The sequence below is a fragment of the Phocoena sinus genome, chromosome 20 (genome assembly GCF_008692025.1).
Source record: "Phocoena sinus isolate mPhoSin1 chromosome 20, mPhoSin1.pri, whole genome shotgun sequence".
NCBI classification, from domain to species: domain Eukaryota; kingdom Metazoa; phylum Chordata; class Mammalia; order Artiodactyla; family Phocoenidae; genus Phocoena; species Phocoena sinus.
In genome coordinates this window covers 42,104,923-42,123,227 of record NC_045782.1, presented here as the reverse complement: position 1 = coordinate 42,123,227, position 18,305 = coordinate 42,104,923, and the positions used below count along the sequence as shown (strand labels likewise).

The window sequence follows — 18,305 nt, the reverse complement described above, 5'->3', positions numbered from 1 at the left end:
GGAAGCCATAGCGTTTGTTTGAGGATGGATGGAAGGTGAAGAGTGAAGGCAGCTGGTGTAAATGATTATTTAGGGAGGTTCCATTTCGAAGGGAGAAGGCAGAGTAGTGAAGTCAAGAAAGAGGTTTTTTTTGTTTTGTTTATTAAACTGTCAGTAGACTAGAGTGTGTTTAAATGCCGTTGGTAAGGCTCCAGGCAAGAGGGAGGGGTGGAACATATTGGAAAGAGGGTACAGTCAATAATGTCAGGTTCCTTACAGATGTAGAGAACAAATGTATGGACACCAAGGGGGAAAGTGGTGTGTGTGTGTGTGTGATAAATTGGGAGGTTGGGATTGACATGTATACACTAATATGTATAAAATGGATAACTAATAAGAACCTGCTGTATAAAAAATAAAATTAAAAAAAATAATAATAATGTCAGGTTCCTGAGAAGATGGGAAAGAATGATTGGTCAGTTTATGGTTGGAAGAAGGGCACATCTTTTATTACACAGAAGGGAAGGAGGAGATGTCTAAATATAAGTAAGTTTGTAGCTTTGGTTGCTTTCATGAGAAGACCTGAGTCTTTAGTTTCCTAGCTCTTTAAGTCACGTTTGCTTCTAATAAGGCAGTTTTCCCTGCCCCTAATATCACCTCCTAAGAAGATTGTATTTTTTTGTCAGACAAATGATTTGATAGAACTAATAACATAGGTACTGATATGCATTTGAATGCATTCTCTTTCTTTTTAAAGAAGCAAAACGCTTGCATTTTGTATATTTAGCCAGAAGTTTGAAAGATTAAGGTTATGTGAGAAAGAAAGAAGTAATATATTTCAATATACTTTTGAGAAGTGCTAATCAGTTCATTAAATTTGGTTGCTAATAAATAAGAGAAAACATGTCTGCCATGAAATTGTGTCAGGAAATGTTAATGAGCAACTAGTTGAGGCCTCAGTACATTGTGGATAAAAGTTTAAACTTGTTTTATTCCTCTTTGCTTAGGTTGGCTTTTTTCCCCTGACTTGCTTGTATTGTTATGCAGGTCCTCCTCACAGTGGGAAGACTGCTTTGGCTGCAAAGATCGCAGAGGAATCCAACTTCCCCTTCATCAAGATCTGTTCTCCTGATAAGATGATTGGCTTTTCTGAGACAGCCAAGTGTCAGGCCATGAAGAAGGTATCAGGATTTTTACTTTCATTTTAATTTCCTATCTCTTAGATGTGTGTGCACGCGTGTGTGTGTGTGTGTACGTACACATGTACATATATATCTGTCCTTGTGTGTGTATATATATATGCCATGGCAGTTATGTTCTTCTCAAGTAGAATTAAATTATCAGCAGAATTTGGTGGGAAACAGCAACTGTTTTAGACATAGTATTTAATTTTGTAATGCATTTTTAGTAGAGTATCCTTATCTTCCAAATTATGCTTTGTTTAGTGTGTATTATGACTAATTTTCATTTCTTAAGTTTGTATTGTCTTGATTGAAAGATCACAGTTAAGATTGTTTGAGTAGAGTGGAGCAAATTCATTTAGGATTTTTTAAGTTCTTTCATCAATGTAAAAAGTCAGACTAGGGTCAATTAAATTGACTGTATAGTTTGGGAAAGAACAGAGGTGTATCATTGGAAAGATATTCTCAAAACCCCTACAGAAAGATGGTGGTATATTAGATAGTAATCAGTCTGCTTGGCAGACTTAGTGCAGTCCTTGTCTTTTTGCCTTTCTCCAAGTGCCATTTGTCACCTTCTTAATACAGCTGCTTTGAACCACTGGTGAAAGTTAGAACAACATAGAATCCTAGCACTGAAAGAACTCTAAGATCGTCTGGTTCATCGCTCTTACATTCAAGCAGGTACCATGTAAGGCATTTAGGATAGTAGGTGGTTGCTCATTAAAAACAGAAAACAAAAACAACAAAAATCAGTGCTGAACACTCTTAATGCCTGTTTCACCTCACTTAATTTCTATTGATATTCTGATTTTGCATACTCCCAGACAGTGAAGAAGGATTATTTTTTATATATTTAGTTGAAGTATTTATTTTACTTAAATCCTTTTTTTCATGCTTGATCTTTTATAAATAAGAACTTACTGTAAGTTAAAGAGATGTGAGAAAATCAGAATGAGGGGAAAGAATCTTGAGAATGGGCTTGCTGCCTAGTAAAGACAGCTCAGATGTTCTTTTACCTTGTTCTTAGGCCCTCACTTTATAAAGATGTAGGATAGAATTACCTTAGTTTTTCTTTAGGGAAGAGATTGAAGAGGAAAATACATTCTTTCAAAAGCAGACTCCAAAAAAATATAAGTTTGAGAAGTTAGTCTCATGTTTGTGCAGGTAGCAGAAAATCATTTGTGTAGATTGCTTGAAATGGATAGAGGAGGCGGAGCTTGGAACAGGATTCCACACCAAAACGTCAATGTAAATATTCTGCGTAAGGTCTTTGAAGTTGAGTGTGAAAGCGAGGGAAATGTTGTAGATCAAGAACTTAAATATCATAGTCTGTTTATTCTGTGTCTGAAGTGAGACCTGTAGTATCTATCCTTCCCAGGAAAATCTGGACAGAATCACTAGGACCAGTAACCTCCCTAATGTAGGTAGGGGTTGCTTTTCTTTATTTTTTGGTCTTTTTCCCTTTAAAGGGAACCTTTAAACCGCTTTTGTTGAAAATTTAAATAACCCTTGGAATTGGTGGCCATTGAACTTAGCATTTAATTGAACAGCTGATTCTATTTTCCTAACTCCATCTATTCCTTATACTTGTTCAAAGTAGTCGTCTTCTGTGCATATGGTAAATTACTCCACTGCTTTCCACCAGCTGCCAGCTTCTACCTCACATGTACTCTGAGATGTGGGTGGATGGTCCTGTTTTTTTCTATAAAGTTTTTTTTTGAAGTATTTTAGGCTCCTGCACATCAAAGCTGCTTTGCAAGTGTGAGATATTATCATTTTTATTATTTCAGTCTCTTGCAAATTGACTTGAGGGGGGAAGGTAATATGTGCTGATTTTGGAGGCTTAAATGGTTAAATTAATGGCTTAATAACTTATGATTTAATCTTTAAATTGTTGAAGCCTTTCAAGGTAGGGTTTCAGATGAGTAGAAGGCTAAGGTGTATAAAAATAAGTGTCTATACAAGCTTACTTGAAATGGTTTGGATTCATGATTCACTGTCTGGATCATCCTTGTACCCTTAAAGTCACAAAAATCATTTCTGCTTCAACAGTATAATAAATTCATATTAAGACTTTTTGGGTTTTCCTTGGGGAAAAATATTATGCCTTGTGACTAAAGAACAGAACAGAGAAAAGAATGAAGCATAGGTGTCTTAGAAATATATTAGAAATACTGCAAAATCTTTCCCTGCAAATAGTTTTCACATTGTTGCCTAATGATAGATTGACAAAAGCCTGAGGGCTCAAACCCATCTAAAGGTGCTAAGTCTTCCAGTTTGCTTTTGAAAATGAAATATTAATGCCATTATTTAGTAGTTCTAGTCTCCCTCCCACCATTGTTCTCTTCCCTTCTTTTTTTTTAATGTGAAGATGGAAAGATTTTTTTTTCAAAGCACAAATAATTTATAATTCTTTATCATTAGGGAGAAGACATTTCTTTCCTTTTAAGTGCTTCCCTCCCACCCCCAAAATGTAACTTTTCCCAATTTCAAAAATAATTTAGAAAATGCAGAAAAGGATACAGAAGAAAATAAAGCCCATATTTGTCCTTCTATTTTCTTCTCTACTCAGATACACATACACACACACATATATCTGGGATCACATTGGACATACTGTTTTAAACCTGGTTCTTTCACTTAATATGAAATTTTTTCATTGTCATTAAATTTATCTCAATATTATGTTAAATTAATAGCTGTATAATATCCATTTAAACATTGCTTTTTTGTTGAACATTTATGTTGTTTCCAGGTGTTTTCACAATTATAAACAATATTCTGTAGAACTCCCAATCACTGCCCCCATTTTCTTATTACATTTTTCTGAGAGTAGCATCCTGATTTACTGGCTGAGAATTTGGACTTAGGTTTCAAATAGACCTGAATTTGAATCCCAGCTCCACTGCTCTTACCAGCTCTTATAGTCACTTAACATACAAGCCTCTGTTTTCTCATCTACCAAATGAAGATAGTATTAATAGCTGCCTCATTGGGTTGTTATGAGAATTAAATGAGATGGTGATTTATGTACGGTATCACGTAGTGCCTTGGGATATAATATGTGCTCAGTAAAGTATAGTGGTTGTTTTTACTTATTATTATTGCACATACATTTCTGGTTATTTCTTTAGGATAAATTCTCAGAATTGAGATTGCTAAGGTAAAAATATTAATGGTTTTCAAATTTTTATAAGTATTGCTATTAAAACTTATGTAAAAATACTAATGTTTATAAAGCCCACCTCTTAAGAAAGTTGTGCTAATTTACACTTGCAACCCCATCATATAAGAGTGTCAGTTTCCTTGGGCTCTTGCCCGAACTTGATGTTGTTAAAATATTTTTTGCAGAAACTAACATAACATTGTAAAACAATTATACTCCAATAAAGATGTTAAAAAAATATATATATATTTTTTGCAAATTTGATAGGTAAAAGATTGGCATGAAAATCATTTATTCACCTACATTTTAATGACTAGATCCTCAGTTTTAAAGATTTTTCAAAATGTTTTGCAATGGCAATAGTTTGTGAAACTCAGAAATATTATAATACATTAATTTTTCTTAGAGAGAGGTGGTCTGAATACTTAAGTCATAGAATATCTTTATATACCATTTTATTACTTAAACCAAGAGATGAGTTTTTGTTAGTAGAGAGGGCCATTAGGCTTGCTTTAATGAGTATCTAAGATTTAATTGCAACTAAGGTATTCTTATTCACATACAGATGGTGCTAAAATATATGAAAGTAGTTTATTCTCAGTTAATTTAAAATTCACCTTATACTTAATCTGCTTAATAAATCCTTTCTCCATAGATAAACTCCTCAGTACTAGCAAAGTCTGTATGAAGTATTATCCTTACATTCTGGAGGGGATACTATGTGTTCCATTAAGATATTTGAAGTGTTCACAGATCTTTCTCTTCTCCCCCATTTTATTTTTGTTTCCCCAACTTTATTCTGTTTAAAAATGTTCATTCCTTTATCCATTTTTGCATCTATACTTAAAAAAAAACCCTATTTTACTGGTTCTATTAATGGCATTAAATGAACAAAAGAACAAAGCAGTAGAATTTGATTTTAACTAATTACCTAATGTTGGTGCTTTCCGAGTATACAATCAGTACAGAGGTGAAATAGAACAATCCGATGTGACTACATTGTTTGAACAAAATTAAGTAGAAAATTAGTGATTTATAAAACTATACCCATTAATAGCATAATATAGTCTTGTTTTTAAAAGGACTGAAAATTAATGGAAGAAATTTTCCTTTCCACTAGCTTTGCAAGAAAGAAATAATCTTCTTTGAATATCCTCCTGTAAATCCCACTGCAAATTGTAGTCTGCACAGAACAGAATCATGGTGCCTAATCCTCCTCTTTTCATGGTTTAGTCCATACAAAGAGCAGAGCTGGAAATTGGATCTTTTGACAGCAGTTACTAAGCAACAGAATTTGGATGTTTTTGGTTAACATCCTAATATATCAGGTAGCTGATTTGTTGAAGATTGTGCGTGCATTAACTGAAAGAAGTGGACACCCCGGAAGTGACTACAGGTCCCTGTGCTGCTGGGGGACGAGCACTTGTTGTTTTTGTTTAATACACTCTGTCTTTTGATGTTTGTATCTGTTCGGCACACAAAGGAAGATGGTGTAGCTCTATAGTGGAATTTAACTTTCAGATCTTGTGACTTTTTATATTATTAAAAATACCCCACTCTGTCGCTCATGTCATGTGAAAATTTAAGAATTATTCCTGAAAAGCAGGGAGAACAAATAAGGGATTTTAAGGTCATTCCAGGAAGCTTGAGTGCTTTGCCAAAAGTTTAGGTCCACTTCCTGAGGCAGTTTCATTAGAAGACAACTAATGTTTGCTTGGTCTGCTCCCAAGTTATTTTTAGAAACTAGAGATTATTACTGATAGCACCAATTTGAATTTGCTCATTTACGTTTTTATGTGCTACCAAATATGATTAGAGTATTCTTTCAACTAATTGCTGACAGATTTACTACATTAGGGATTTTCTAAGTCATCAAATTCCTACTGTCATCAGATTTCTACTAATTAGGTACTTCATGCCAGCCACTTCAGAACTGAGATGAGCTCTTACAGCCCCCAAAGAACCTGAAAATTTGGCTTCACTTACCTCAGAGCGCTAAAGAGGTTATAGAAAAAGGAGGACAGAATCTACTTAGAACACGCTTTGCTGTGGTTTGTGATTCTGAAAGGCTGGGATTAACATGGAGCTAATGCTGGCGTGTTCCCATTTGTATTCGTGTAGACTCCAGCGTCTGCAGCTGCTGCCCCTCCCCTGCACACAGGTGGCTCCCAGCTTGTCTGAAGAGTCCAGGAGCGGGCTCTGTGCCTTGAGAGCTTGCTGTGTCCTTCAAGACCATAACAGACCTGCCCCTAAACCCTTGGCAGCAGGAGCCCCACACCTCCTCTCACAGGGCCTCCAGCATGCCTTTGCTGCAATCCCAGGCCCCACACATTCCATGTTGTCTCTCATGACGCACTACGCCTGCCTTTGCACGCAACAGTGGAGGCACCAGAGAGTTTAATGATGACAACCTCATTATGTCCACAGCTAGAGATAGACTATGGAACTCTGTTTTCTAGAGACGTTCTTCATCTTCTAGAATAGACCTCTCATTTTTTCCCTGTTGACTATTGACACTCTTTTCCATATTTTTCCTTTCTTCCGTTCTTCCATTCTGTTTCTTTAGCCTTCTCTTTCAGACTTCTCACCTGACTCTAAGAATACGTCTATTCTGCTAATTTTACCTGCTCTACGGGAAACTCCCTGATAGAACTAGGATGACCATACACTCCAATGTGCTGTGTGCAATCATGGTTTTTACCTGTTGTTCCAGCATGATTATTAACAACTCTCACCTTTCAAGTGTCCTGCTTTGCATGATAACTTCTATGATCCCCTTCTGATAACCTCTTCAGCAAGAAAAGACTTGAGCATCATACTTTCATCTTACTAAATGAAAGGATCAAAATTTAAGTTAATTTTTTAAAGAGTCTGTAAGATACCACTAGTAGCCCCAGCTTCAGCCCACCTGGCTAAATGTTGTTTGGACGTTTGGTCTGGAGCAGGCACTGTGTATTTGCTGTGTGCTGTTACTGACGGCAAGTTTGGCACTTTAGTTCTTCAATTCGAGCTGCAGCAGTTTGTACAATTTTACTTTTCTTTCATCTTTCCTTCTTGTACCTCTCCTACTTTTTGGGTTTATCTACCTAAAGTTATGGTAGAACTTCCCAGCTCAGTATGTAAATATCTCACTTAGATTTTAGTCTGACAGCTAATCGCATATATTTGCCAGTGGAATCTGAGTATCTCCTTATTTAGCATTGGGCCAGGAAGCCAAGAATGGAAGAGGCTGAGGAGACTAGGCAGAAACATGGATTCAGGGAAAGAGTGATGACCTTATATTACACTCGTGACTACATAAGGAAAAGAATGTGTGTGTAAGAAGTGAAAGGTGTGTGTGTGTATTTAAATTAAAGCAGAGTTAACTGAAACTGGTCAGATTACAACTGGAATTTGTCATGGTTAGTATGTTGTTAAGAGAGTTTGCTGTGAGTACTCCTATCCCCGTGGTAGTAATTAGTACATTAAGAGCTGTCTGTAAAAAAAACTAAATTAAAGACTGCTCTAAAAAAAAAGACTGCTCTAGGTATTTTTCTTCTAAAATGTTATAGGTAACCCATGTGGTCAGCTGTGAAGTGATTTGTAATGCTTTGTGAATCACAGTATCTGAGATAAGTTAGTGAGACTGCATATAAATTTATCATCAGTTTAGACCCCAGCAGAGTCCTGAATAAGGTTCCTGTAGCCCTGTAAGCTTTAAGAAGGGAGAAGGGCTGATTCAGGGAAAGTGTAAAACTAATGCAAGTAGCCAGTCCATGATGTCTTGGGCCCCTGTGGCTTTAATCCACGATATTACAGCCTGTCAGACAGAATGATATGCTTGCATCAGAGCCCTTAGTAGAATTCTGAACAAATGTTTTAAAGAGCCAAGCATTTTTTTCAGTGACTTCTTAAAATCACCGGAGTTTGCAGGATACCACATTGGCTGCTGTATGGTCCAGTTTTCAAAAAAGAGCAAAGAACCACAGTGGAACTGCTTCTAAACTTTTCCATTGTCTCTTCCATTTCTCTTCTGCTTCATCTCTCACCCACCACTCCCCATACACACAGCACCAACGCTGACACCTCTTCATTTTAATTCTTATTGACTGTATGTTAGTTCCTGCAGTGCTCCTAAATTTTCTCATCTCTGTGCCTCGTAATAATCAGTACACTCTGCTTAGAACACTTTCTTTCCTGTTTTTTACTGCACTGTTCATCCTTCAGGTCTCAGCTTAAATGTCACTTCCTAAATTTAGGAGACCATCGTTGACTCCATAAGCTCTTACCAGTAACAATAGGCTAAGTTATGCTGCGATAATGAACAACGCTGAAAATCTCAGGGGCTTAACACAACAAAGTTTATTTCTTGCCCACATTACATGTCCATCATGACTCAGAGGGGACGCTCTGCCATAGTTTCTCAGAGATTCAAGCTAATAGGTAATAGAGACTCCATCTCACATGCGATTCCATGATAGCCAAGGCAGGATAAAGGATGTATGATGAATCAAGCAGTGGCTCTTAAAGCTCCTTTCAGAAAGTGATACACTCTGTACTCACATTTTACTACCCAAAGCAAACCCCATAATCATCCCTAACTTAAGAGGGGGTAAGGAAGTACAATCCTACCATGTGCCAGAGAGAGAACCAGGATGTGTAGGGTATCCCCAAGGACTACCACCGCTCCCGTGCTGTATACCAGCACATCTGGTATTTCCTCTAACATCGTGATGCCATGCTTTATTATAGTTACATGTGACCTTACTCATTACTCTTTCCATTGCCTTCATTAGTGCTTGACACATAATAGGAATTCAAAAATATTTGTTGAATGAATGAATAGAACAACATTCCAAGATTCCGTCCTTAGCTCTTTATTCTTCTAGTTCTACCATTTCTCCTTGAAGATCACATGCCTCTCTCATGGTTTCAGCAGTCATTGCCCTGAGGGTGATGTCCATACCCTGACTTCAATCTTACATCTCCAACTACTTACTTGGTATTTCTACTTGAATTTAATGCATAAATTTAAATTTATTCCTTCAGTAAATATTTATTGATTACTTTCTGATAAGGCATTATATGAAGTGATGTGGATACAGAGATAAATACAATAGTACTTGCCTTCACAGGGCTTAAAATCTAGTGTAATATAGGGAAGAATACAATGAATCCGTTAATATATACACAATATACAAAATGCTATACCAAAGGAGAAGAGAAACAAGTGACTTACAGCAAGATGGAATTAGAACTTGTGTTGTTTCAACCATTGAATCCATTGAGCAAATATTATTACTAAATACTCTTCTATGCTGGGTACTGAGGATAACATGAATAAAGTTCTTTTTCCACCTCACAGTCCAGTGAGGAGACAGGTAGCTAAGGACGAAAGGGTAGGTGAGATTTTGATACAATGTGGGAGGGTGACTGAGGAGTATGGGGGATGGTGCAAAGGAAAGCAACAGAGGCATTCTTTTCATGCATGCATACAGCAAACATTTATTAGGCACCAGTGAGGCATCAGGCCCTGAAAACATAATACTGAGGAAGACAATTCCTACCTTAAAGAATATACAAAAAAAAGAAAAAAAATATATATATATATACAGTATGTTGGGGAGGAACTTACCATCTAGATTGTCAACATGAGTTATTATTTTGCTTTTGTTTTTTTTGTTTTTGCATCTGTGAGGGCGACTTTTGAGCATAGAAAAGACCATGTGTAGCTAATTTGAGGTCTAAAAAATTAAAATTCAGCATATTAAAATTATATAATTTAAAATCCAGTTTTTCAACACAAAAGAAAACTTAAACTTTAAAAAGGTCCACCCCTGGGATTTCCCTGGTGGCGCAGTGGTTAAGAATCCGCCTGTCAATGCAGGGGACACAGGTTTGATCCCTGGCCCAGGAAGATCCCACATGCCGGGGAGCAACTAAGCCCGTGTTCGACAACTACTGAGCCTGCGCTCTAGAGCCTGCGCGCCACAACTACTGAAGCCCACGAGCCTAGAGCCCGTGCTGTGCAACAAGAGAAGCCACAACGAGAAACCTGCGCAACGCAATGAAGAGTTAGCCCCCCTGCTCGCTGCATCTAGAGAAAGCCCACGCGCAGCAACGCAGACCCAATACAGCCAAAAATAAAAACAAATAATTAAAATAAATAAATACATAATAAATAAAAATAAATTAAGTCCACTTCTTTTATTCTATTTGTAAGTCTAGTAAAAGGTAGTTCAAAAAGAGACTTTTATAACAAATTTCTTTAAATATTTTAAACAATATTTACACATTTAAAATATTTTATTTTCCCTTTTTTTTTTTTGCGGTATGCGTGCCTCTCACTGTTGTGGCCTCTCCCGTTGTGGCAGAGCACAGGCTCAGTGGCCATGGCTCACGGGCCCAGCCGCTCTGCGGCATGTGGGATCTTCCCGGACCGGGGCAGGAACCCGTGTCCCCTGCATCGGCAGGCGGACTCTCAACTACTGCGCCACCAGGGAAGCCCTATTTTCTCTTTGATGTACTTCAGTTGTTTAACAAACAAAACATTCTAAATTTCAAAGTAAATCTATAAGTACATTTACTTAGTAATAAATTAAAACTAATAATATAACTATGGTGAATCTCAGATTACCATTACCATTTGGAGGGCTATTAAAGTTATATTTTACCTTCCAACATAAAAGTTTATCAAAATTAATTATTCAACTGCATATTTTAAATTGAACTAGCAAGGCTAATCTGTTAATCTAACATGGTAAGTTAATTGTTACAGAAGTTTAAAGACCAACTATTCACAGATTGTCTTTATACTTAATATGAAAAAGATTAATATTTTAGGTTTAATTTACTTTATTTCTATACCTAATTCTTAATCTTCTATAGTTTAAAGATACCCAGTAAGGAATATTGTGCTACTACAAACAAACTTGGGAGAGGCGTGGTTACCATCTTGGTGCACTGAGGTTACTTATCAATCAGATTAGGCTGGGATACAGGAATTAATTCTTACAGATGACACCAGTGGGATTCACTGAGCCCCAGTTATGGTCACTGGAATAGGAATGCCCAACATTTACAAAAAGGCTGGTCTCAAGGCCTTGAGCACTTACATTAAATTTATACATAAATTAATTCTTCTGTCTGGCTTGAAATTGCTACATCCTTGCCAGCATATAACAGCTTCCTTCACTGTTTGCTTAATTTGCATTTCTTTGGTTATCTTAAGATAATGTTCTGTTATCTTTTGTCTAGTTCTAACATGCATCTATCTGATCCTTTATACCAGCTTTAATTCTTTTGTAAACACTTTGGTTGCTGTGGTCTGATTTGAGTTGACAGAATTCTCTGCTTTCTGTGTTATTCCTGTTTGACAGGCCACAATTCTTATAGATAATAAAATGATATTCAGTTCTACCCTGCACATCCCTGTGGCTCCATCTAGCTCTTGAGTCATAACACTGAAGTCATGCTTCTGACATAGATAGGAGAGACCATTATGATAAACTTGATGGATTTGTCAGTTGATTAATTCCAGCTGTTCCTCAGCACGCCCCAATGTGACACATCCAGCTCTTAGAGCTGAAAGCAGCATTACCCTGCCCTTGCTCAGCCATGATCCAGCTGTGACATCTTGGGCAAGTCATTTAACTGCTTTGGGCCTCAGTTTCCTCCCTTTTAAATTGTAAGAACTCTTGGGCTTCCCTGGTGGGGCAGTGGTTAAGAATCCGCCTGCCAGTGCAGGGGACCCAGGTTCTATCCCTGATCCAGGAAGATCCCACATGCCGCAGAGCAACTAAGCCCGTGCGCCACAACTACTGAGACTGCACTCTAGAGCCCCCGAGCCACAACTACTGAAGCCTGCGTGCCTAGAGCCCGTGCTCCACAGCAACAAAAGTCATCTCAGTGAGAAGCCCACACACCTCAACGAAGAGTAGCCCCTGCTCACCACAGCTAGAGAAAGCCCACACACAGCAATGAAGACCCAACACAGCCAAAAATAAATAAATAAATAAATAATTAATTTTTTAAAATTGTAAGAACTCTTCAAGTTCTGAAGCTCTATTAAATTCTAGTTTTGTGTAGTCAGAAATATTGGATGTTTTACTGTGTTTTGTTTGAGCATTGGTCCAGAATTAGCTAAATTTTGTCTTCTTGGAAATTGTCATAATTATGGAGGGCAGTGAGATAATAAATGGTTTTGCTTTCTTCTAGATCTTTGATGATGCATATAAATCCCAGCTCAGTTGTGTGGTTGTGGATGACATTGAGAGACTGCTTGGTGAGTCATAACTTTTGACATCGTGCTATCCTTGCCACATTACAGCTAATGTCTCACAAATTACAAGAGAAAATACAGGTGTTTATAATCTATAGGGCAATAGAAATACCTTTCTTTGTCTAATAAGGAAATATAACACTATCGCTTATATCTGAAGGCAACAATGGTATTCATGTTAGATATGCCTTATGACCGTAGCTACATTATAAACTGCTTTCCTATGAGGGCCCATGTCTCATATTATTTTGTATCTTTCACAGAGTTCCCTGCCCATAATAAATGATCAGTAATTTTCGTTGATGGATATATTTGCTGTATACTATTTCTGAGCTGCCTGTAGCTTAGGGATTCCATTTGTGAACTTTGACAGAACTAAGGAAAGAAGGGTTTAGGGCTGGAGTGAAATCTACAGGTTAGCTACTATAGCACTTGGGGCAGAAGTTGTAATCTCTTTGTACATCAGTTTCTGCTCACATAAAAAAGAGACTATATTCTCTTCCTTACTTATCCCACAGGGTAATTGTAAAGACAAAAATGAGATAATATTGTGAAAGTTGAAAACATTCTGAAAGTTAAAAGTGCTCTACAGTAATTTTTTAAAATACCTATTAAACATCTCCTATGTTTAAGTGCACTCCTACAGAATACAAAGATGAATAAAACAGCCCCTGTACTCAGCTCATAAGATGTATGCTACAAATAAATGCCAGAACAGTGTTATTACTCTTACATTTTATTTCATTGCAAAAAAATAGATAAATCTGGAATAAATTCATTGTAACAATGGCTCAGGATGCTATAATAAACTTGATTGAAATTGAACCTACCTGGTAACTTAATAAATATCTGAAAATACTGCCAACACCTGGTTAACTAACCCCTTCTTCATTAAGGGGTCCATAATGGTGTAGTAATGATTTCACGTTAACTGTTCTACTACATTTTTCCCATGATTTTCAGACTTGCGTTACGTCCTCTATTCTTTATTTTCCTGTTTCCTAAGGCAATGTTTATTACAAAGCAGAGCAGGTATATCTATGAGGTCTTCTTAAATCAATAGTTTTATCTAGTGACCTGGGTTTTGGGTCTGCTATTTTTGATACACTTCAGCTCAGTTTCTGGGATTATTTCTTTAAAAGCTTTTAGGCACATACTCATAGCTCTGTGTAAAGTCCTTTATCTAAACACAATTGAGATGTGTGGTCATAGCAACAGTACTATGTCAGGAATGTGTGCCCTCTGAGTATATTTTCACTTGTATGAATAGTTATTATCCATACTTATTTGTTCATTTATTCAGTAAGCATTTGCTGAGCCTTTACCACTGTGCTAGAATTATTAGGGTTTCAGAAAAATAAGTAGTAAGATGCTGTCATTATGACATACATTGGCAAAAATTAATACAAAGTAGAATGTGCCATGTGTTCTGGATATTCAGAAAGGGGAGGATCACTTTTGACTTCAGAGGGCTGATGCCTGAAGGCAGCTCTGAGCACAGGGCAAGGGTGCATGTGCAACATGCAGAGAAAGCAAAGGGGGTGGCATTAGTGTCGAATCTTGAAGGATGGGTAGAAGTTTTAACAGGTAGAAAGTTATTTGAGAAGTTCACTGTTCTTCACCATCTGTGGACCAATCTTAGTGGCTTTACCATCATTTCACTTGTATTGAAGTACCTTACTTACATTATTATTACTTGCCATTTCCCCCTCTACCCATTTTCTAGTATCATGTTTTGTTGCCTGTGTACTCACTGTATTACCATGGTTTGCAGTAACTTCTGCAATGTTTAGTAAATACTCCTGGGGATTTTTTTTTCCTCTTTTAAAAAAAAAAAACAAAACTGTCTCTGAATATCAGACAGAGATGTCTACATGAACTCAAAATGGATATTTAGACGCTTTTAAAAAATTTTACAGATAAGAGTTCTTATGTACTATTTTAAGCATTTAAGTTATTGTAGATATTTTGTCTTGTTATCGTTAGTTGCATGACTGTTATTTAGGACTGTGTTTACTCTTTTTTTTTGGAATTTTATTTTATCTTATTTTTATACAGCAGGTTCTTATTGATTATCAATTTTATACATGTTGGTGTATATATGTCAATCCCAATCTCCCAGTTTATCCCACCACCACCCCCCAGGACTCTTTATGCAGAAAAATCAGAATGTTTGGAATATGTGCATATGTATATCGAATCCCTAAACGTAACAATGTTTCTCTTTCAGATTATGTCCCTATTGGCCCTCGATTTTCTAATCTGGTATTACAGGCTCTTCTTGTGTTACTGAAAAAGGCGCCTCCTCAGGTAAAAATAATATAAGGAACATTTTCACAGAGTTTCTCCAGTAAATTATACAACGGTGCACTCTCTAAATAAGCAGATTATCATAAACATATAAAATTTTCTTGTTGAAGAGATTTTGAAAGGTTGTCTGGTCTGGCCTTCTGCCTTAAGGTAAATGATTTTCTTAATCACTTTTCTTAATCAGAGAAATTTTCTGTTCTTTTTCTGAAGATCTCAAAATCCCAGTTTCAGTTAGTATTCTGTGTTGCTTTATAACTTCACCACCATATTACACATCCCTACTTCCCTCCGTTTCCCATGAGAGATATTAATACATGATAGTAATGTAGAAGGGATTAAACCCATGTTCCCATTTGTTTTGTTTTTCATTTCATAAGTTTTCCTAAGAATTTGTATTTGGGGTAATTTACATCCTGTAGGGAGTTTTGTTTTGTTTTTAGTTTTTACGGATGAGCTTGAGTTATTTTTCTTGTGTAATGTGGCAGTTTTGAAGAATGAGTTTATGGCCAGAACCTTGGTTCATGTGGTTGTAGTTTTTACTCATGTGGCTGTTGGAGACTGGTGATTTTGATAGGTTAACACATTTAAACTAACCTATGAGGGTTGGTTAAATATGTTAATTATGTAGAGGCTGCGCATGTTTGGCTATGACATAAGACATGAATTCTCTTGGTTGATTCTGCATGTTGTAACCTTGAAGAAATGCCAAAGGCAGATACAAAGGGGTGAAGCACTAACTTAAAAAACATCTTAATGTCTGTATGGGAATCTCATATTTGAAGTTAGAGATATAAACTAAGCTGTATGGAAAATATTTAGTGTTAAGCTGGTGAATCTAATATTTAATTTAACATTTAAAATTATATGTGTGTATGTGTTAGGCCTAAAGGTAAAGGACTTGTCTTGACTTTCTAGGGGGTTTTTTTTTTCCCCTAAACTAGTGAAAAGAAACATACAACAACCTTGAAAATTTACTACATATTTGCACGGTGAAAGGATTTTTTAAAATCATTTTTCTGTAAACTATTATTCCCAGGAGTTGGAGTTTCAGCTTATATCGAAGCTGAAATTAGAGAAGTGAGAATTTTTTTCTTTTCTGATTCCTTCAAAAAATATATAGTTATAAAGCAGAAACTAACACACCATTGTAAGGCAATTATATTCCAATAAAGATGTTAAAAAATTTTTTTAATATATATAGATATATCTAAAGTTTCTAGAATAAAAATAACCCCAATAAATAAAATTTTAAAATATATATATCACACACACAAAAAATCCTTTTTATGAAATCAACATTTAAAAAATTATAAGATTAGGAGACTTTTCCCAGGTATTAAAATTTACTTCTTATAATATTCAGGTTTTTAGCTAAAAATAATTTATGCTACAAGCCATTTGAAAGGAGAAAGAATAATTTTTCAATGGTACTTTTTAAACTGCTTATCCCTTTACATTGTTAAATACTATACACATGGATTTAAACAGAGACATCCCCTGAGAATTATTTGTAATCCAAGATAGATACTAATAGAAATAAATAGAACATATTGACAAATGATTTGCAAAATCTTGAATAAAGACTTAGGAATAACTTTTTGTTTTATAAAAATAATTGTTAACACCCTTGAGGAAAGGAACATTATCTTATGCTTTTAAATCTTACAGCATCTGGCACTGAGGTTTATACAGATATGCTTCATGAATAACTTATTCAAATATATATATATATATACACACACACACACATATATATATAAACTTTTAAATATTTTTTGAGTGTCCCCTCATTTTGGTGGGATTGAGTATTTAGTATTGCTGTAGTTTATATTTGGCAAGATATGACTAAAGTGAAAACATTCAAAAATAAGTAAAGTTCAAATGGCCAATAAGCACACAAAAAGATACTCAACATCATTAGCCATCAGGGAAATGCAAATCAAAGCCACAGTGAGATATCACTTTATATCATCTAGGATTACCATAATCAAAAAGTCAGATAATAACAAGTATTGATATGCATATGGAGAAATTAGAATCCTTATACACTGTTGGTGGGAATAGGTAAATTGTGCAGCCTTTGAAAAACAGTCTAGCACTCAAAAAGTTAAAGATAGTGTTACCATATGACCCAGCAATTCTATTTCTAGGTATATGCCCCAAAGAAATGAAAATATATATCCACACAAAAGCTTGTACATGAATATTCATAGCAACATTATTCATAATTGCCAAAAAGTGGAAACAACCCAAATGTTCATCAAGTAAAATAAACTATGGTATATACATACAATGGAGTATTATTTGGCATTTAAAAGAAATGAAGTACTAATACATGCTATAACATGGATGAACCTTGAAAACATGCTAAACAAAAGAAGCCAGTCACAAACAACTACATATCGTATGATTCCATTTATATGAAATGTCCAGAACTGGCAAATCTATAGAGATAGAAAACAGATCAGTGGTTGCCTAGGACTGGAGGGGTGGATAGGGAGAATGAGAGGTGACTGATAATGGGTACAGGGTTTCTTTGGGGGATGATGAATACGTTCTAAAATTGATTCCAGTGATGGTTGCACATATCCGTGCAATCTACTAAAAACCATTGAATTGTACACTGAATTGTACAGGGTCAGTGACAGGGTCAGTGAACCGTGTGTTATATGAGTTACATCTTGATAAAATGGTTACAATAGATAGATACATAGATAGATAGATACATAGATAGATAGTGTCAGAAGCTTAAACGATGAAAGGAGGATTCTATGCAGAGCTAGAGGTAAGGAGTGAGCATACAACATACATGGCCCAGATTGGAAGAAATCTTAGAAACAGGAGTTGAATCGTTAAAAAAGGGCTGTGGAATGAATTTCTCTAAGGATTGGAAAGGAAGGATATAGGAGCATGTAAGAAGTAGAAGATAGATCTAGTTGCCTTAGTGATTGGAAATGGTGGGGATTCTCTTTTAAGAGAATACCAGCCTGTCCTTAATCAGAATTTGGTGACTCTGACCTGGACTGCTAGATGACCTGCTGTATAAGTGAATCAGTGGCAGAAGAAGGTAAGATTTAAAATATTTCTAGTTGGCATATATTTAACAAAATAAAAATATGCTTTCTCTGTACCACCTTGCTTTTTAAAATTAGTTTGTATTCTCTCAGGACAATAAGGGAAAATTTTTCAGGCTGATCCAGTGTCAAGACTTTGTCATTCTAAAGTAGAAGCATTCACTTTACCAAAACATTATCATGTAGGTTTTTCAGATGTTTTCAATTAAATATTAAATGTATATGAATCTGAATGTTGTAGAGATGCATAGACTGGTAGAAAGCTATTATTTTATCACTGTCAAGAAAACAGAAAAGTTGTAGGCATTTTTCTTTCAAAAGAGGAACTGTACATG

The 18,305-nt window shown here is 35.9% G+C and overlaps 1 protein-coding gene across 1 annotated transcript in view; it reads left to right on the top strand.

Moving 5' to 3' along the window:
• NSF (N-ethylmaleimide sensitive factor, vesicle fusing ATPase) overlaps nt 1-18,305 on the top strand; it is a 159,093-nt gene that overhangs the window by 116,130 nt on the left and 24,658 nt on the right. Inside the window, 3 exon segments of the mRNA XM_032615290.1 lie at nt 1,027-1,160; nt 12,523-12,589; nt 14,817-14,896. Coding sequence (XP_032471181.1) covers nt 1,027-1,160; nt 12,523-12,589; nt 14,817-14,896 — 281 coding nt within the window.